Here is a 21294-nt window from a genome sequence, read left to right as displayed (position 1 = left end):
GGAGGAAGTGGGAAGTTGTCCTCTGACCTCTACACAGGAGCCATGGCAGCACACACATCATGCATACTCATACACAAAGATAAATAATTAATACATGCACAAATAACAAAAAAGAAGCAGGGCTGGAGAGATGGTTCAGCAGTTAAGAGCACTGGCTGCTCTTCCAGAGGTTTCGGAGTTCAATTCCCAGCAACCACAGGGTGGCTCACAACCACCTGTAATGGGATCAGATTCCTTCTGGTGTGCATGAAGACTGAGCACTCATACATAAAATACATGAATAAATAAAATTTTTGTTGTTGGGTTTTTTTGTTTTTGGTTTTGTTTTGGTTTGGTTTGGTTTTTTGAGACAGGGTTTCTCTGTGTAGTTTTTTGCCTGTCCTGGAACTCACTCTGTAGCCCAGGCTGGCCTCGAACTCACAGAGATCCACCTGCCTCTGCCTCCCGAGTGCTGGGATTAAAGGCATGCACTGCCTGACTGAATAAATAAATCTTAAAAAAAAAAAGAAAGAAAGAAAGAAAAAGAGAGGAGAAAAAGACTGTAGATTGAAGAAAAGGAAAGAGAAGTGTTTTTTCCTTTCAGTCTTCAGTTCTGGGGTCGTTTGTTACCCACCGTAGGTAGCTGATACAAGGGTCTCTGCGGCACTGGCTAGAGCGGCTGCCTGGGGCAGTGGGCAGGGATGGGATGGAGATGGGAACATGAGGAGAAATAAATGAATTGTTTGCCTTGAACTAGACACAGAAAGAGAGCAAGCGGCAGCCTGCCTGGGTGTAGGGAGATCGGGACTGCTTCCTAGAGTCACGGCTGACCTGCGGTGAGGGTGCAGGTGTTACCCTCCCTGATGGAAACATCCTTTCATCTGTATGATACGATTAATTGTGAAGCTGACCCTGCCCAGTTCTGGGGACTTGAGAGAGGATGAGCAAGAACATGCTTTTGCAAGGAACACCCTTTCCACCCTGTTTGGTTAATTTGGTTTTAGATGGGGTGTCCTGTAGCTGTGTAGCTGCGGATGACCCTGAACTTCTCCTGCCCACTGTGTCCACCTCCCGAGTGCTGGGATTACAGGTGTGAGACACTAGCTGTATCTGGCTCCTTGTTCTGATGACTGCTTTCAACTTTCTTTTGAGAAAGAGAGAGAGAGAATATGTATGTATGTATGTATGTATGTATGTATGTATGTATGTATGTATACACCCGCCTCCCATATATTTGTGATTCTGGGGAAGAACCCAGAGCCATTTACATGTCAGGAAAGAATTCTATCACGGAGCTACATCTCAACATATGTATGTATGTATATATGTATGTATGTATGTATGTATGTATGTATGTATCTATCTATCTATCTACCTACCTACCTACCTACCTATCTACTCTCTACTTATCATCTAAATAACATCTATTAATTCACTAAGCCATCATCAGTCTATCTGTCTGTCTGTCTGTCTATCTTTCTGTCACCTTTCTTTTTTTTGAGCTGAGGATCGAACCCAGGGCCTTGAGCTTGCTAGGCAAACACTCTACCACTGAGCTACATCCCCAACCCTCTGTCACCTTTCTTATACATTTCTCAGGCATACACAGAGATAGAAATATTATCGATGTGGACATACACTGTGGCTTGCTTGCTAGCTGTGGTGATCCCAGCACTCAGGAAGGAAGATCAGGAGTTCAGGGCCATCCTTGGCTATATACTGAGTTTGAGGCCAGCTTAGAGACTAGCTTTAAGTAGAGGGAAGGGAAGGAGGGATGGAGAGAGAGAGAGAAAGTCCCAGGCCGGCATTTGCTGAGACCACCTCAAGAAGGTTTTTGCTGGTGGATGAGCTTATGTGATCTTGAAGGGATGCCTACCTTCTGTGTCCCTTGTCTAGAATATAAAGGGACTCTCTCCCTCACTAGGGAGGGCTGCCTGCTCCATACCTGGCCCCTCCCAGCCCAGGCCCTCTTGGAGTGGGGTGCAGGTGTCCTGGCCCGTCTCTCTCATTGTTCGGTTCTCTGTAGACCCATCCCTAGTGATGCTGAATCCCCTAGAGCCTATAGACTCAGCCCCTGAACCTGTCCAACCGGTTGCATGGGAGGAGGGGGCATCCCCAAAGCAGTAGCAGCCCGGCCCAGAGAGAGCAGCTGGGGCCACACTGCAGACAGACCTAGGAGGAAGGACAGCATCCCAGCCATGGGGCTCCGTGAGAGACAGTCTCCGCTGCTGATGCCACTGTTGCTGCTGGTGACTTGTGTCCAGCCTGGGGCAGTTCTGGGTGAGTGAAGCTGAGGAGTGCGGGGTACCCCCACTTTCTCAGCCCTCTGGAGGATGGAAGACTTTCTTTGAAGCTGCGGAGGGGCTCCAGAGCCCCTTCCCTTGGTTGTGGACTGGGTTTCTGGGTGTGTCAAGGCATTCAGCCTGCCTCACACAGCCACAGACGGACGTCAGTCCCTCAACACCCCCAGACTGAAGAGCGAGAAGGCTGCTTCTCTCTTTGGGATTCTCACGCCCACATTTTTACTAATGGCTCTTGAGTAACCCCCTCCTCTGCACACCCCCATTCCTCTTCCCTCAAATTAAGCAAATGTTAACTGCCTGCTGTATACCGGATACTGCAGTCCTCTCAGGTAGGACAGGGCTTTGTTTTTGTTTGTTTGTTTAGTGTGTGCGTGTGCGTGCGTGCGCCTGTGTGTGTATGGGGATTGGTGAATGCATGTCGTGATGCAAGTGTGGAGGTCAGAGGGCAACTGTCAGGAGAGCCTGGGCACAGAACTCAGCTTATGAGGCCGGGTGAATCTCTGTGAGTTCCAGGACAGCCAGGGCTACACAGAGAAACCCCGTCTCAAACAAACAAACAAACAAACAACGTTGTGGAGATGGCAATGCATTGTGGAGCTCAGACGATCACCTCAGGTGTCAGTTTCCAGAGATTTGCCTGGCTCCACCATAGCTGGAGATGTGTGTCACCAAGCTTGGCTTTTTGTGTGTAAGCTAGGGATTAGAACTCAGGCCCTCAAGTTTGTAAGGCAACCGCTTTCTCCTTGAGCGGAGACTTGCACAAAAATCCACTTCATCTTTCTTATTGTCCCAGTGTTAGGGGCTTGGAGTTGGAGGCACACCTTGGCTTTGGTCCTGGGCAGGGGAGGACTCAGGGAGGGCTGAGGGGGGTACTGAGCTCCTCCTGGGAGAAAGCCGTTGGTGCTCCTCTGGAGTCCTCAGTAGCATATGAAGCTGCATAGATAGATCGGAGAAGGGGACAAAAGGGGTGAGGATTTAAAGGATAGACACTGGTCATGTGACCACGCTGAGGATGGAAGATGATAGGAGCTGGCAGAGCACTGGGAAGGGAGCATGATGTCTTTGAATGAGCTAGCCTCTGACCCCACTAGACGATCTGTGTCCCAAGCTAGGGGCTCAGTCCAGGGGACATTTGTGTGCCTCCCCCCCTCTGCCCCTTCCGTGTAGGTCAACTCTCTCTCTGTCTCCTTCTGTGTCTGTCTGTCTATTTCTCTCTCTCTCTCTCTCTCTCTCTCTCTCTCTCTCTCTCTCTCTCTGTGTGTGTGTGCACAATATGCACATGAGGGTACAGGTCTGTGGCTCTATGGGGTGTGTATAGGTCAGCAGATGACCGTGGATGCTGGTATTCAGGGTCTATCCCCCATTCTCTTTGAGAGAGGGTCTCTCTCATTGGCCAGGAACTTTGCCATGTGGGCCAGGCCAGTCTTCCCATCAGTTGGGGGGATCCTCTTGTTCCGGCCTCCCATCTCACTGTCTCTGGGATTACAGGCGCCCCGCCTGACTTGTGACATGGGTTCTGGGAATCTAAACACATGTCCTCCCTCTTGGGAGGTAAGCACTTTACTGTGTGCCGAATCATCTCTCCAGCTTGTGTTTCTTCACATCAAACAAAGGAGCCTGGACCACGTGACTTGAGCTGGAGGGACACCCAGGGTCTCTGGGCAAGCCCAGCCTAGGGTTCTGGACGCTCCGAATCTGAGTCTCCTAAGCCTCCCTCTGTCCATCTGACATTCCTTGACCACAGTGACACAGTACCCCTCCCCAGTAGACTGTCAAGAAAGGGGGATCCAGGTGCTCCACAGCCCCCCAAGGACACCTGCCATAAAGATTCCTTAAATTTGGATCAGGTAAAATGGCTCACCAGGTAAAGACACTTGCTGTTAAGCCTGATGATCAATCAGAGTTTGCTCCCAGGGACCCACATGGTGGAGAACCAACTCCCCAAAATTGTCCTTGACCCGTGGCACACATGGGTATGTACACACACACACACACACACACACACACACACACACACACAGTGAGAAACAGAGAGACAGAGAGATAGGCAGAGACAGAGAAAATAAATAAATAAATACATTAATTAATTAAATAATTAATAAAACCATGCTGAGCCGGGCGGTGGTGGCGCACGCCTATAATCCCAGTACTCGGGAGGCAGAGCCAGGTGGATCTCTGTGAGTTCGAGGCCAGCCTGGTCTACAGAGCTAGTCCAGGACAGGCTCCAAAACTACACAGAGAAACCCTGTCTCAAAACATCCCCCCCCCCAAAAAAAGAAAAGATTTGTTTTGGGTTGGGGATTTAGCTCCGTGGTAGAGTGCCTGCCTAGCAAGCGCAAAGCTAAAAAGCAAACAAACAAACCGTGGTGAAAAGCAATGGTTGGACTGGGTCTTCGGAGGCAGGGGAGGCAGGTCCGTCGTGCCGTGGTGAGCGCTGGACTGGTTGACTCTGCCTCCCTTTGTCCTCTTTTCCCACGCTTCCCAGAGAGCATTAAGTACGTCCCCCAGCTCTCCAACAGCACCCTGCTGGGAAGGCTCACACAGTCTACCTTCACACTGGAGCAGCCCCTGGGCCAGTTTGAGAGTGTCAGCCTTTCTGACCCAGACCCCATCTGGCTGGTGGTGGCTCACAGCAACGGTACGCGCTTTTCGCACTGTGAAGTGGGCAAACGGGACTGGGGCCCGAGAGGTACAGGGGGCCGGGGGAGCTGGGCAGGAGGTGCTTTGGGGGCGGTGGCTGTCAAGCCTGCGAGCATGGAACCATGTGATCCCCACTGGCTGACCCTCGGTGCCACCCTCAGCCACCCAGAACTTTACTGCCCCGCAGAAGGTAGAGGACACGCATGCCCCTGCCAACTTTGACCGCAATGGCTACTACCTCACACTGAGGGCCAGCCGGGTACACTACCAGGGCGGCCACTCTGGCCGCCAGCTTCAAGTCCTCCGTGTTGGCAATGATACCCACTGCGCCTCGACGTCCAGGGGCTGTAATTCTCCTCTTCCAGGTGCCGGCCCCTACAGGTGAGCAGCAAAGACGGGGACGGGCCCTGCCTGGGGCAAACACCCAGGGCAGCTGGGTGGTTCATTGAGGTTAAATGGGGGTGCCTGGGTTCCCCAGTATTTCTCCTTCCTTCTTTTCTTATTTATGTATGTTAATGGTGCTTAGGGTGGAACCTGGGACACGAAGCTAGCACACCCCCACCCTCTCACTGGGGGATTGTAAGCAGGTCCATTCTCCTTCTCCTTCTCCTTCTCCTTCTCCTTCTCCTTCTCCTTCTCCTTCTCCTTCTCCTTCTCCTCCTCCTCCTCCTCCTCCTCCTCCTCCTCCTCCTCCTTCTTCTTCTTTGGTTTTTCGTTCGAGACAGGGTTTCTCTGTGTAGCTTTGCGCCTTTCCTGGAACTCGCTTTGGAGACCAGGCTGGCCTCGAACTCACAGAGATCCGCCTGCCTCTGCCTCCCGAGTGCTGGGTGGGATTAAAGGCGTGTGGCACCCTCTTTTTAAAGTAGCAATCCTGACTCAGCCCTCACCCACCATGGGAGGTCCTGACCACGCATGTGGATTGTCCCCCATCCAGACCAGGCATTCAAAGGTGGAGACTAGCCTTGGTCCTCTTCCTCCCCCACACTACGTATTTGGTATTGAGAGATCTAATCCGCACACACAGTGAGGGCCATCGCCAACATCACAGCTCGAATAGGTTGCAGCTTCTGTTGGGCTCTGGGGCTGTGCTCTTTAGTCCCGGTCCCCGACTCCCGCCTCAGGCTGCTCTCCCCAGAGGACAGGCTCCCAGGCATCAAGAGCTGAGGGTTTCAGGACCTTGGGGAGTCTGCACCACCAATGCTGGTCTCCTATTCAGAGTGAAGTTCCTGGCGATGAATGCCTCGGGACCTGCGGCTGAGACGGAGTGGTCCAATGACATCTATCTGCAGCAAGGTATGGGGACATAAGAGCATCTCAAAAGGGAGAGGGGGTGCTAAGGCACCTGCGGACGTCGGGGGATGGGAAGGTAGGTCTCCCCCGATCAGGAAGCAGTGTTAGCCTGTTCTCTGCCTGTACCCCTCCTCTAGCCTGTGCACACAGGATAGTTGGTCTGGAAGCTACCTAAATGGTCCTTTTTTGGGTGGTGGTGGTGGTAAATAACCTTTTTCTTGCTCCCCTGTGCAGCCCAGACGTTCCAAGGAGCCCCAGAGTCCCGGAGCAGGGGTACTGTGATCATCATTGCCATCTTGTCAATCTTCCTAGTGGTCTTCCTCATCCTGGTCATAGCTGCTTGGTGAGTGGACAGGGTTGGTGCTGTCCCGCCTCCCAGCAGAAGCCTTGGTCGTTTCTTTCTGTTTTCTGATGAAGTTGTTTGCCCTGAAGGTTAGGTGAAGATATCTGTAGCCCCTCTCCCTTGTCTCGGGCAAAGGCCTGGTTTCTCAGCGGTCGCCGCTTGCCCCCTCGCGGCAGGTTTTGGAATTGCAAGCGGGTAGTCAGAAAACACTCCAAAAGTGAGGCCCGCCCGGCGGGTGCAAAGGTGAATTGCATTCAGGCTCAGTCCTCCGAAAGCCTTTGCTTTGAGATCTCAGGCAGAGAGCTGGAGTACTGGGCGCTGGCACAAAACTTCCCAGAAGAAAAGACACCCAACGCCTGGAGGGACTTGGAGAGGCATCTCTGTGAAGGGGAGGCAGGGATGTGGGGAGGTGTGTGTTGGGGGGGGGGGGGGGCTCCTGGAGACAGGCAGTTTGCCAGCAGGCATGAGCAGGGAGTCTAGGTGTCCAGCCGAGGAACTGACCTGCGTCTCATAGACCCGTGGGAACCAGCAGTAGAGTGTGATCAAGAGAGACCTATTGATACCGTTTAGAACAGTGGTTCTTTTTTTTTTTTTTCTTTTGGTTTTTCAAGACAGGGTTTCTCTGTGTAGCTTTGGAGCCTGTCCTGGACTAGCTCTGTAGACCAGGCTGGCCTCGAACTCACAGAGATCCATCTAGCTCTGCCTCCCGAGTGCTGGGATTACAGGCGTGTGCCACCACCACCCGGCAGAGCAATGGTTCTTAACCTGTGGGTCACAACCCCCTTGCACGGCCCTTACACTGGGGTCATATATTAGATGTCCTGAATAGCGGGTGTTTACATTGCAGTTCATAACAATAGCAAAATTGCAGTTATGAAGTAAGTAGCAATGAAATAATGTTATGGTTGGGGGTCACCACAGCATGAGAAACTGTATTAAAGGGTCACAGTGTTAGGAAGGTTGATTTAGGGTGGGGCCGGGCACTAAGAAGGTATTACTGGACCTATTAGGGTCAAAGCCTGGGGGCTGGCAGCCCTAGCAAGCTAGGTTCTGTCATCCATCTTGGACAGGCCAGTTAAACAGATGGGTAAGAATGAGAAGCAGGGGCTGGAAAGATGGCTCAGTGGTTAGGAGTGTGTACTACATTTCCTGCTGAGTTCCCAGCACCCATGTCTGATGGCTGACAAACCCCTGTAACTCCAGCTCCAGAGGGATCCAATGCCTCTGGCCTCTACACACACACACACACACACACACACACACACACACACACACACACACTTACTTCAAAGTAATAGAATAAAATAAATAAAAAATAGTCGAGCCGGGCAGTAGTGGTGCACGCCTGTAATCCCAGCACTCGGGAGGCAAAGCCAGGTGGATCTCTGTGAGTTTGAGGCCAGCCTGGGCTACAAAGTGAGTTCCAGGACAGGCTCCAAAGTTACACAGAGAAACCCTGTCTCGAAAAACCAAAATAAATAAATAAATAGATAGATAGTCGAAGGCAGAGAAAGGAGATATATTCAACTCGAAAGAGTAACAAAGAGACCCAATGACTCGCTAAGTCGCTCTCTGGGATCCTGACAGGATCCTGACGTAAGGTCTAGGTTTAAGTAGAGGGTAAGGAATGGGCATGGCTGAGCAATCCTGGTGAAGGTGTGGTCCCAGCCATCACTGACCCTCCACCAGTGTCTTTGGCTACTCTCCCTCTGGCTGGCACCAGGCTTCAGCCCTTTCCTTCCCCAGTGTGAGATTCCTGAGGAATTTCTTGGGATCCATTGTTTTATGGTCTAATAGCCAAAGGGAGAGGCAGAAGTGTCTCTATTCCTGGGCTGAGGGTGCAGCTCAGTTGGCAGAGTGCCTGCCCTAGCATGCACAAGGTATCCCCAGCACTGCTTAAAACAGATATCCGTGGTCGTGCACACCTATAATTCCAGCACTCCAGAGGTAGAGGCAGGAGGACCAAAAGTTCAAAGCCATCCTCCATCACAGAAGGAGTTGAAGGCCAGCCTGGGCTAAATGAGACCCTGTCTTTACAAAAAAAAAAAAAATTATCTTCATTTCTGCCAGTACAATTACTTACAAAGGGAAAGAGAGAAAGCCAGAAATGATGTCACAGGCCTTTCATCTCAGCACTTGAGAGGCAGAGTCAGGTAGATCTCTATGAGTTCAAAGCCAGCCTGGTCTATAAGGAAGTTCCAGTCCGGCCAGGCCTACACAATAAGACCTTGTCTCCTAAATAAATAAATAGATAGATAGATAAATAGATAAATAAATAAATACACATAAAACTGCACAAAATGACAGAGAGGAATGATTGTAACGTTTTGTTTTGTTTTTTATGTTCCACTTGATTTATTTATTTTTTGTGTGGGCACGCGTGTACCACAACAGCACACATGTGGGAGTCAGAGGACCACTCTTTGGAGTCGGTTCTCTCCTTCGACCACGTGGGACCCAGGGATCGAACTCAAGTCCTCAGGCTTGGTAGCAGGCACCTTCACGCACTGAGCCATCTCACTGGCCCATGTGTGCTCTTTGATGCACACACAACTCCAGACTAATAACAACAACAATAATAATAACTTTAAAGGGTCCTAGCTAAACCCCACTGTGGTTTTCTAGAGCTTCAAACCATTGAGCAAGGGAGCTAAAAACTGAGCTGGTGGGGCCGTTTTCATGAGAGAGAACCCCGTTATTCTTCTAAACTCCCCATGTCAGTTTGATCCCCGGAATCCACACAGAAGTGGAGCAGAGGAGTTAAGAGCCGCCGTCAACCCTTCTCTCCCATTTTCTCCCACCCAATCTTCCAAAGCTGCTGGAGACTTCCTGTATCCAGCCCAGAGGAGCAAGTTCGCATGAGACGGTATCACACCCACCACACGGACAGCCTTCGAGCCGAGCGGAGTTCCTGAGAAGTTGGCAGGGCTTTCTCCAGCGGCCAAGTGGCTGAGCCTGAGCTGGGGCCTGCCTAGAAGTTTCTGGAACTCTAGGGGGAAATGCTTTCAGCCCAAAACTTGGAGTAGCCAGTCCTTATCAGAAATAAATTTCCCTAATATCTTCTTATTTATCTCACATATACTTGGGTTCATCTCCCTTACCCTTCTTCTATTTGTATGTGTGTGCACACACGTGCACATGCACACATGTGCTCATGAATATGTGTGTGTGTAGAAACCCATCTCTCTCTCTCCACCTTGCTTTTTTTTTTAATTTGGTTTTTATATGTATGAGTGTTTGGCCTGCATATATTTGCTTATACCACATGTGTGCCTGGTGCCCCCGGAAGCCAGAAGAGGGCATCAGATTCCCTGGTACTGGAGTTCCATTTACAGTTGTTAGTCACTGTGAGTGCTGGGAACTGAACAGCCATGTCTCCAGCCCCGCCTTTTTTTTTGAGACAGGGTCTGTCATTGAACCTGGAATTCACCAGTCCCTTTCAGCTATCTAGCCACTGAGTCACAGAGGTCCCTATCTCTCCAGCCCCGGGATCACAAACACAGGCTGTTGCACTCACTTGGGTTTTTTTTTTTTTATTATTATTTTTGTTTTGTTTTGTTTTTTGAGACAGAATTTCTCTGTGTAGTTTTGGTGCCTGTCCTGGATCTCACACTGTAGACTAGGTTGGCCTCAAACTCACAGAGATCCCCCTGCCTCTGCCTCCCGAGTGCTGGGATTAAAGGCGTGCATCCTGGCCTATCTACCTGGGTGTTTTGTGCTACCTGAGTCTGGAATTTTTACACAAGTGCTGAGCATCAGACTCAGGTCCTGATGCTTGCAAGGTACCAACTGAGTCATTTCCCAAGTCCCAAGAGACAAGGTCTCTTTGTATAGTCCAGGCTGGCCTTGAACTTGCTTTGATTCTCCTGCACCTGACTCTTGAAGTGCTGGGATTACAGGCATGTGCCTCTCCATGCCTACTTGCTTTGAGACAGGGTCTCACTATAGAACCCAGGCCAGCCTGGAACTCATGATCCTCCTGCCTTGATGTCCTGAATGCCTGCATTACATGTTTGGGCTACCACACCTGTGGTGTTCTGAATGAAAATGGCCCCCATAGACTCATAGGAAGTGGCATCATTGAAGGTGTGGCCTCGTTGGAGGAGATGCATCACTATAGGGTTTCAGAAGTTCACTTTGAGGTTTCAGAAGTTCAGGCCAGGCCTACTGGCTCACTCTCTCTTCCTGCTGTCTGCTGATCTGGATGCAGAACTCTCAGCTCCTTCTCCAGCACCAATATCTGGACTAAGCCTCAGAACTGTAAGCTAGCCCCAGTTAAATGTTTTCCTTCATGATGGCTGCCATGGTCCTAGCATCAATTCACAGCGATGAAACACTAAGACACCACCTGGACAGTCTTCCTGTCCCCTTGTCCTAGCTCCCCTGGGAGAAGCTTTCAAGTAAGATGTCAAGACTCAGAGTTTGCCGGGCGGTGGTGGCTCACATCTCTAATCCCCCACCAGGCAGATCTCTGAGAATTCAAGGCCAGCCTGGTCTACAAAATGAGTCCCAGGATAGCCAGGGCTACACAGAGAAGCCCTGCCTTGAAAAACCAAAACAAACAAACAAACAAACAAACAAATAGAATAAAAAAAGGAAGACTCGGGTTTGAGGCCTGCTGAGTTACCCATGTCCCTATTATCAAACAGTGGTTCCCCTGGCCCACAGGAAGACTGAACCTGTAAACAAGAAGCCTGTACATAGTAGAGACCATGGACCCAGAAGAAGCATTCACCACTCTCCTGCTTGGCCAGCATCCTACCAAAGCTGGGAGTAAAGATGGGCAGATGGTTCAGTCGGTAAAGTGCTCACCATGCAAGATGAGGACCGGAGGTGATCCCCAGAACTTACAAAAGAGGCTGGGCATGGTGGCACACAATTATAATCACAGAGCTTGGAAGGCTGATGTGGGTGGATCTCCGGGTCTCACTAGCCAGCATGTCTAGATAGATCAGCCAGCTCCTGGTCCCACTGAGGGACTCAAAAGATGTGGGGGTGCACACCTCTAATCCCAGCCCTTGGGAAGTTGGGAGGCAGAGGCAGGTGGATCTGTGTGAGTTCAAGGCCAGCCCAGTCTGCCTAGTGAGTTCTAAGATGGGCTATGTAGAGAGAGACCCTGTTGGTTTGTTTGTTTTTGTTTTTAACTAACAAAAATCTAGAAAAAGAAAAGTTAGGGTTTAGCTTGGAACTGTACTTGGTACAACCCATGCTTCCAGATGGAGAAGCCTAGACAGGGCTGGGGGCTAGAGACAGGATACACATAGGAAGCTGTGGTTCCCAAAACTAGTATCCACTCTGCCTGAAGCCAAACAGACCCACCCACCTCAGCCTGCAACCTAATCCAGGCCACACAGGATGTATCATCATCAACCCTGCTCCACACCACAGATGCTCGGTAAGGCTCTGCCACCATGATTTCCCTGGTTGCCAAGGACGGGGATGCAGGGGACAGTGCACTCAGCCGTTGCAAAGACCCACAGCGGAGGCTTCCTGGAGCGATGTGGCTCGGGTGGCGATGGAGCAGGACACCTGTGCCAGGTGGACAAGGGCGGGGGTGACCAGACAAAAGCTGCAGCAGGTTTCTGCCGGGCAGTGTAGGGACAGCATGACCTGAGGGAGGGCAGGGTGATTGCGGGTGCCACATGTAGGGCCTCGCCCCGGGAGGCAGGAAGTCAGGCGAGGCAGGGCTGGCTGGGTTCCCCGGTGCCTGCTAATGGCCCTAAGTAGTTCATGATCCTGAGCACATAGATAAGGCTTCTCTGTGGAGGAAACTCAAATGACTGAGTAGTAATTTGGCTGGGAGAAGCAGGAAGGCTTAGAGAATAAACAGGATTCCACCCTGGGCCTCTCTAGAGCCTTCTACTTATTTATTTATTTATTTATTTATTTATTTATTCATTCATTCATTCATTCATTCATTCATTCATTCATTAACTTATTTACTTATTTATTTATTTACTTATCTATCTATCTATCTATCTATCTATCTATCTATCTATCTATCTATCTATCTATTAGACAGAATCTCTTGTAGCCCAGGCTTGTCTCCAAGTCACTATTTAGCCAAGGATAACCTTGAAGTAATTCTCCTGTATCCATCTCCCAAGATGCAGGATTACAGTCATGCCTTATCACGCCCACTCAGCCTTTTATTTATTTATTTGTTTGTTTGTTTGTTTATTTATTTATTTATTTAATGTGTGTGCACAGTTTGCCTGCATGGATGTACATGTGTGTCTGATGCATGAGAGCCCCTAGAACTGGAGTTATGGATGGTTGTGAGCCACCATGTGGTTGCTGGGACCCAAACCTGGGTCCTCTGCATGAACAACAAGTGTTCTTAACCACTGAGCCATCTCTCTTGCCCCATCTTATTTTCTCCTCCCTCCCTCCCTCTGTACCTCCCTCCATGCTTCCCTCCCTCCCTCCCTTCCTTCTCTTTTTTTAGACAGGCTCTCCCTGTTACTCCTGGCTGGCCTATAACTTGCTTCTGCCTCCCAATTGCTGGGATCAAAGACATGCACCACCACGCAGGGGTTCTCTCTGTACCCCAGGCTGGTCAACACCCCCAGCCCCTCCATAGCCTTTTCACGCTGGGTGATCCTGGACAGCCTACTTACTTAGTGTAGACCCCGGCTCTCCACCCAGGTGAAAAGCTGACATTGAAGCTGGTTATGGCAACACACACCTGTAATCCCACGAATGGGAGGTAGCCGTGGGAGAGTCAGAAGTTCAAGGCCAGCTTCAGCTCTATAGGGAGTTCAAGACCAGCTGGAGTTACAGGAGATCCTGTCTCTAAAGGACAAGGGGAGCTGGCATCAAGCATGGGCCTCAGCTGGCAGAGTGCTTGTCTGTCATACATGGGGTCCTGGGTTCCATCGCCAGTACTGCATAATCCTAATGTAACGGCGCAGGTGCTTGCCTGTAATATGAGGCCAGCCTGGGCTACGTGAGACTCCATCTTAAAAACAAACAAACAAAGGGGGAAAGAAAGGTCAAGGTTGAATGAAGTGATCCTTAAATCCTTCACGCCCCAATGAGCCACACCCCAAATGAGCCACACCATGGCAGGAAACAGACGGTCATTTGTCCGGGAAGAGCAATTGAGAGTGTTTACAGAGAGGAGAGGTGTGGGTGGCCTAGGGCTAGCAGGAACCCCTGAGCCCCAAGAATGGTGGATGGGTGTACGCAGCAGTCCTGGGAAGGGCCAGGACCTATCCTGGAAGATGGGGAAACAAACCCCCCCAAAAGAGCCTGAGGACACAAGGCCCACATCTGTCCTCCTACCCTGGGCTACACCTAATCAGAAGGACAAGAATGGGATTTAATTGTCTTTTTTATTTGAGACAGGAAGGGGGGTTGGGGATTTAGCTCAGTGGTAGAGTGCTTGCCTAGCAAGTGCAAGGCCCTGGGTTCGATCCTCAGCTCCGGGGTGGGGGGGGGGGGGGTGGAGAGACACAGGACAGGAAGGGCCTCATGTAGCCCAGGCTGCCCTCAAACTCCTTATGCAGCTGAGGATGACCTTGAACTTCTGACCCTCCTGCCTCTCTACCTCTCGAGTGCTGAAATCACAGGGGTGTGCTTACACACAGTTTACGGGGTGCTGGAGATGGAGCCCAGGGCTTCCTGCATGCTAGGCAAGTGCTCTACCCACCAGCCACATCCGCAAGCCTTGTTTTCCGTTTTCATTTTAAATTACATTTAGTTATTTATTTTTCGTGGGTGCTAGGATTGCAGGCACCAGTCTTCATGACTGACTTTCTCAAAATGTTGTTTCTGGCGACAGCCCTGCACCTCAGCTGTCTCTTGTTGGTGCTAATGGCCCCCATCTTCTCCTTTGCTATCCCATGTGTTCTCCTTCCCATCCACTCAGTTACACAGTCTCATGGTCCCTCAAGTCGACCCATTGAACCTAGACCTGCCGAGTCTGGCATCCGCTCCATTCCGAGGTCCTCTGGTCCTTACATCAAACCCTGGACCGGTCCAGGCCAGCTTGTGTCCTTGACCTGGCGCCTTGCTTCCTTCCTCAGAGACAGCCCTGCCAGGGAGAAGCAATCCATTTCCTTGGGACCTTGCCTGGAGCTAAGGCCAAAGTCACCTCAGCCACACGTGGAGAGCCCAGCACAGCGTGGCTGCCATTGTGTTTGTGTGTGTGTTTGTGTATGTGTGTGTTTGTGTGTATGTGTGTGTTTGTGTGTATGTGTGTGTTTGTGTGTGTGTGTGTGTGTGTGTTTGTGTATGTGTGTGTTTGTGTGTATGTGTTTGTGCGTATGTGTGTTTGTGTGTGTATGTATGTTTGTGTTTGTGTGTATGTGTGTGTTTGTGTGTATGTGTGTGTTTGTGTGTATGTGTGTGTGTGTGTGTGTTTTTTTGTGTGTATGTGTGTGTGTGTGTGTGTGTGTTTCTTTGTGTGTATGTGTGTGGAGGGTGGGTGGGGGCTTCTTTAAACTCTGCTCACCCTGAAAAGCTGAGAGTGACAGAGAGTGGCTGTGATCCAGGGTACCTGACCCTATAATGCCACTGACCACTTTCCCTAGGATGACATGGGTGTCATGTGACTTGCTCCCAGGGAAGATACAAGGGATAGTGCCTGGGTCAATGTCAGGGCCAAGCCTTGGTGCTCTGTTTGAGCCATCCTGGGCCTCAGCCTCCTAACCACTGATGAGTAAGCAAATTCAGTCCCTCCCCATCTATTCCCTCCTCCTGTTCTCCAGCCCTGTCTCCTGTCTGTTCTTCCCTCCCCCTCTATTTCTCCATCCTAACTCCCCCTTTCCTGTCCCCTCCCGACCTCCCTCTCCTCCTTCCCTCCACATTCAGCGACTGTCACAGACTTTATTTAACCATGTGTCATGTCCTCCCCGCCCCCCCCCCACCCCTTTACCCCCTGTGGCCAAGCACTCCTGGCCCACACAGCCCAGCCTGCCTCAGTGGCAGCTGATCATACCCAGAGATAACCTGCAAAGAGAGAGGGACACACCAGTGTGTGTGGCCTTGGCTTTGGAGGATGACAGAGGGCTTCCCAGGGAAGACACGGAGCCTTTGCTATTCATCTGGGCATCTCTGTGGGATGTGCAGGGTTGGTGAGGGGCAGTAGCTCCCTCCCACCAACAGCCTGCTTTTTGTTTAACCCAATTTCAGAGGGACGTACCTGGGAACGAACACAGATTTGGGGACAGTGGTGTGTGTGTGTGTGTGTGTGTGTGTGATTTGAACCCAGGGCATCATGTATGCCAGGCAAATGTGCTATGCCTGAGCCACACCCCAGCCCCTCACTGGGGGATTCTAGGCAGGGGCTCTACCACTGAGCCACACCCCAGCCCCTCACTGGGGGATTCTAGGCAGGGGCTCTACCACTGAGCCACACCCTAGCCCCTTACTGGGGGATTCTAGGCAGGGGCTCTACCACTGAGCCACACCCCAGCCCCTCACTGGGGATTCTAGCCAAGCCCCCACCACTGAACCACAACCCCAGCCCTCTTTTCTACTTTTTATTTTGAGATAGGGCTCTAAGTTCTCTGACTTGGCTTTAACTCACTCTACAGCCAGGCCTTGAATCTGCCATCCTTCTGTCTCAACCTCCTGAGTATCTGGATGACAGACCTGTGCCTCCAGCCCCACCTGGACATGATGATTTTAAGTGGAGAAATGATGTCTGAGGAACCATGTGTCCCCTGAGAGCATCCTGATAGCAGATGGATGGGAAAAGCATGTCTTGTGGCCTCTTTCTGTCTCTGTCTGTTTTTCCATCTGTGCCTGCCCCCTTTCCACATCTCACTGTGTCACATCCCTATTTTTAACCCTGACCATGGGAACTGAAGTCACTTCCCAGGAGGACGCTCTCTGAGCTGGCTCAGACCTGGCTGTCCCAACACACTCAGATCCACATAAAAAGCTTGCTTCTGCCTCACTGAGCCCAGTGGGGGAGAGAAACAGAAAAGGCAGACAAAATGGATGTTGGGCCAGCATGGTAGCTCAATCGGTAAAGGATTTTCCTGTTGAGTCTGAGCATCCGAGTTCCATCCTGAGACCTACCCAGTGAAGGAGAGAATTGACTCCCTCTGACCTCCACAGTCATGCCATGATATGTATGCACATGTGTGCACACACACTACACAATATACTGCACACAGACACACTACACACACACATACACACACATACCACACGTGCATATATACATACCACACGCACATAAACACACACAAATGCAGTAAAAACTTTATTAATTATCATTTTGTGTGTGTGATGTGCGTGTGTGAGTGCATTTGTAAAATAACACGCGTGTGGAGCTCAGAGGACAGCCTTGGAGAATCAGTTCTCTCCTTCCACCATGTGGGTCTCAGGCATGAATCTCAGGTCATCAAGCTTGGTGGCCGGCACCTTTACCGACTGAACCGTCTCCCTAGCTCTGGGAACAACTTATAATCCATTTCCAAATGCTGGGCACAGCTGGGGCTCCTTCTGGCCGTGACTTTTCCTCCAGACACACCACTGTCTCATTCCACGGAAGCAAAGTGTACCGCGTAGAGCGGGAGAATGGGTAGTCCAGTCTCATTGGCTCAGACAGGGGTGTAAATACACCCCTTGATTTATTTTCTGAGATTTTATTATTTATTTTGTTTATGTCTGGTGCACGTGTGGAGGTCAGAGGACAACTTGTGTGAGTTAGCTCTCTCCTTCCAGGTGTGGGTCCCGGGAATGGAGCCACGGTCATTAGCCTTGCTGGCGGGCATCTTTACCTACGGTGCCATTTTGCCTGGACCCCCTTCTTGGCACTGGACCTGAGGCTCTTCTAAGAATACTGACTTATCCAAGGAGTCTGTGAGCCCTGGGACACAGGCAGTCGAAGCCAGGCAGGGAAGAGAAGAGTGAGGCCTAGAAGGAGGGGTCAGTTGTTCCAGTGTTGGGGGGCAGTCAGGATGCTTCCTGCTCTGACCCCATAAAGTTGGGGGAGTTGGCCACACAAAGTGGCAGGGAAGATATTCTGAGAGTGAGGTCTCTCTAGATCTCAGCCACCCTGCCGTGGGTACCTCCCAGGAAGCGTGGCCCAGGCTGAGGGGGCTCCTCCTTGGGAATTCTGGAGACGTATAGGGATGCGGGTATTCAGTGTGCCAGAGGCCATAATTTTCTTGCTAGGGGGAGTCTGAGCTGCCCAGAGTCAGATCTGGGGTTCCTAGGTCACCAGGACGGTGGCTCCTGGTTCACACAGTTTCCCACTTCTGTACCCTTTATTTTCTGGTCCCTGTACCCACCCACCCCCCCCCCCCCCCCCACGGTCAGAACCTGATCCCTCTCAGACCATGTGTTGCCTTCTGTTGGCTGTCCATGATCTGTCCACCACCAGCCATTTGTCCTTTGAATCACAAGGTCCTCTGCATGATGGAGAAGCCATGTGTCCCTGCAGGCCAGAAGAGGGCACCAGTTCTCATTACAGGTGGTTGTGAGCCACCATGTAGGTTCTGGGAATTGAACTCAGGATCTCTGGAAGAACAGCCAGTGCTCTTAACCACTGAGCCATCTCTCCAGCCCCCATCATTCATCTTTTCAACCTAACTCAGAAGCCCAGCTGAACAGTGACGAGGGGGATTCAGCTTATATATTCTGGCCCTGGTACTTGCTTCTGGCCCAGGACAGGATGGGATGCTTCACATGAGAACCCTGACGTCACGGGACAATCCTACAGCTGGTATTACTTTATGAATGAGGAAGAGGCGTGGTCTATGCCTGGGAATGGGGAGCATGTGACCGGGTGGTGAGCAAGCAGGGGTGTGGTGGTGAGGGACCCACACTGAGCTATGTAGCTTGAGGCCGTGTCTCAAAGAGTTGAGGGCTGACAGTTCAGTGTTTGAGATCACGTACTGCTCTTGCGGAGGACCCAGGTTCTGTTCCCACCACACACACTGGGTGGCTCACCACCTCCTGTAACTCTTGTTTAAGGAGAGCTGATGTACTCTTTCGGCCTTTGCAGGCACCTGCATGCATGTGGCATGCACATTGCATGTGGCACGCACATTGGTGTAGACGCCATGATGGTTTGAATGAGAACTGGCTCTCATAGGCTCATAAATTTGAATGCTCCAGCCCGGTCATTGGATAGGAAGGTTTAGGAGGTGTGGCCTTGTTTGAGTGGGTGTGACCTGGAGTAGGGGGGGGGGGGGCTTTGAGGTTTCAAAAGCCCAGGCCAGGCCCCAGCCTCTCTCTCTCTCTCTCTCTCTCTCTCTCTCTCTCTCTCTCTCTCTCTCTCTCTCTCTCAACCCTGCTGCCTGTGGATTGGAATCACTCTCAGCCACAGCTCCAGTACCATGCCTGTCTGCATTTCACCAAGATGGTAAAGGACTAACCCCTAACACTGTAAGAGAGTTCCCAATTAAATTCTTTCTTTGATAAGAGTTGCCTTGGACATGGCGTCTCTCCACAGCGATAGAACAGTCACTAAGACACACACACATACCTGCATATAATTTTTCAAAAAGAAATAGAGTTGATTCTGAACATAATGGCATTGCCTTTAATCCCAGCACTTGAGAGACAGAGGCAGGTGGATGTCTGTGAGTTCAAGGCCAGTCTGGTTTATACAGAGAGTTCCAGACCAGCCAGGGTTGCACAGAGAAATCTGTCTCAAATATAAAAAGCTGAAGATGATAGGGGAGGGAGGGAAAGGAGGGAGGAGGAAGAAGGAGAAGTGGGGGCTGGAGAGATGGCTCAGAGGTTAAGAGCACTGGCTGTTCTTCCAGAGGTCCTGAGTTCAATTCCCAGCAACCACATGGTGGCTCACAACCATCTGTAATGAGATCTGGTGCCCTCTTCTAGCATGTAGGCATACATGCAGACAGAACACTGTAAATATAATAAATAAATAAAAATAAAAGTGGGGGAAGAGAAAAGGAGAAAAAGGGCAGAGGAGGAGGGACGAAGGAGGAGGAGGATTGAGTCCCATCTGAAGTTCTGGATCTTTCCTGGTGTCACGCGTATATGGCAATGGGTGGGAGGAGTCTGCACGTCAGGCCTGAGAGGCCCTATTTTGTTGTGTTGGTTTGTTTTGAGACAGGGTCTCTCTGTGTAGCCCTGGCTGTCCTGGATCTCACTCTGTAGACCAGGCTGGCCTCGAACTCAGAGATCCAGAACTCTGCTTCCTGAGTGCTGGGATTAAAGGTGTGCGCCACCATCGCCTTGCTGAGAGCCCCTTTGGATATCCAAATCAGACTGGCAGAGCCATGGCATGAGGCGGAGAGGGGCTGGGTGCTGGTGGAGGGCGGACTGATGGGGCCCTTGGCGGGAGGCAGGGCTGGTGGCTTTCCCACCCTCCTAGGAAAATCCTCTGCTCGACAGTTGATTCCCCAGCCCTGGGTGGTCTCCTTTCCCCTACTCCACCCCCACCTTCCAGTGGAAGAACGAGACAGGGCGTCTCCATGCCCTTTCTAGAAGGTTCCGGAGGTTAATGAGGACAAAGCTCTTAACGCCACTCAGGGGATGCAATTCTGGGAAGAGAGGAACCTGAGTCGGGCTAAATGCCAAGGTTAGGGTGGGGACAACATCACTGTCCCTCATCTGTCCACCGGCCGCCCCAGGGCTACCGCTCAGCCCCTTGAACCAGCCACTGTGTCCCAGGGCACTGTCTGAGAAACTAGAGAGACAGAATGGAGCATTCCACGGGGCAAAAGTCCCTTCATTTCCTCTAGGTACCTGCACAGCCGGGCCTGTTAGAGGAAGTAGCCACCCAGGGTCTGGACAAGGGCTGGCTCAGGTCTTCCTTATCCACAGTTTGCCTGCCTTGGTCTTAAGGCTCAGTGGCCAAGGTGAATGGAGAAGCCTGCTGAGAATCTGTCTAGGTCTTTACAGAACTGCAGCCAGGCCTAGGCTAAGGTTCCGAGAAGTTCTATGCTGGTTAATTTTTGTCAGTTTGGGTGTACCTGGGGAGAGGACCTCCCAGGTGAGGAATTGCCTCCATCAGAATAGCTGTAAGCAAGGACATTTTCTTTTTCTTTTCCTTTCTTTCTTTTCTTGGGTCCGGGGTCTCGCAATATTGGGGAACAGACCACCAAAGTCTATTAAACCAGAAGCAAACTTTACTCCGGAAAAATAAAAATTAAACATAAAAAATAAATAAATACAACACTGCGGGTCACAAAAGCTTATCAGCTAGCTGAGACCACAGCCAATGTTGGAATTCTGGGGCTGTGGCAATGGAGGCGGGTACTGGCCCTTTTTTTATAGTGTAGGCACGGGGTGCATGCTAGGAGTCATGTAGAAGCATCAGGCATGGGATGCATACTAGAAGTCATGTAGAGACAACTATTAAAAGTTAACTTTGGTCCAGGCAGTTGTTGGCTATAGGGACAAGGGGGTTAAAAGTTAACCCCTGGCTGTTGACGGAGGAGCTGGCTGTAAGTAGACAGCCATTGTTAGCAGTTAACCTTTGGAGCTGATGACTGTCAGCTCTCATCTCTGAAGCTTATAATTTTATATTTCTGTATTCCTGGACCCTTCACTTTCTTTGTTTTGTTTTATTTTTCTAGGCGGGGTTTCTCTGTGTAGCCCTGGCTAGCTAGGAACTCACTCTGTAGACCAGGCTGACCTTGAACTCAGAGATCCATCTGCTTCTGCCTTCCGAGTGCTGGGATTAAAGGCGCGCACCACAGCCCAGCTGCATTTTCTTGATTAATGATTGATGTGGGAGGATCCTGACCACCGTGGGCAGTGCCAATCTGGAGCAGGTAGCCGTGAATGTGTAAGACAGCA

The 21294-nt window shown here is 50.9% G+C and overlaps 1 protein-coding gene across 1 annotated transcript; it reads left to right on the top strand.

The window, feature by feature from the left end:
* The first annotated feature begins 2177 nt into the window (after positions 1-2177).
* On the top strand, positions 2178-9559 carry Upk3bl2 (uroplakin 3B like 2). The gene is made up of 6 exons (XM_036171529.1): positions 2178-2259; positions 4768-4920; positions 5084-5303; positions 6139-6215; positions 6447-6555; positions 9371-9559. Exons 1-6 carry the CDS (start codon positions 2178-2180, stop codon positions 9468-9470), a joined length of 741 nt encoding a protein of 246 aa, XP_036027422.1. The 3' UTR covers positions 9471-9559.
* Positions 9560-21294: the final 11735 nt, after the last annotated feature.

The sequence above is a fragment of the Onychomys torridus genome, chromosome 22, assembly GCF_903995425.1.
Source record: "Onychomys torridus chromosome 22, mOncTor1.1, whole genome shotgun sequence".
NCBI lineage: Eukaryota > Metazoa > Chordata > Mammalia > Rodentia > Cricetidae > Onychomys > Onychomys torridus.
This window is presented reverse-complemented; position numbering and strand designations above follow the sequence as displayed.

Bases quoted from the DNA above. Each gene is read 5' to 3' on its own strand.
- Upk3bl2 (XM_036171529.1), top strand. From the start codon at position 2,178: ATGGGGCTCCGTGAGAGACAGTCTCCGCTGCTGATGCCACTGTTGCTG. The intron at 4,921-5,083 runs GTACGCGCTTTT...TGCCACCCTCAG, and splicing joins GGTGGTGGCTCACAGCAACG to CCACCCAGAACTTTACTGCC. The intron at 6,216-6,446 runs GTATGGGGACAT...TCCCCTGTGCAG, and splicing joins TGACATCTATCTGCAGCAAG to CCCAGACGTTCCAAGGAGCC.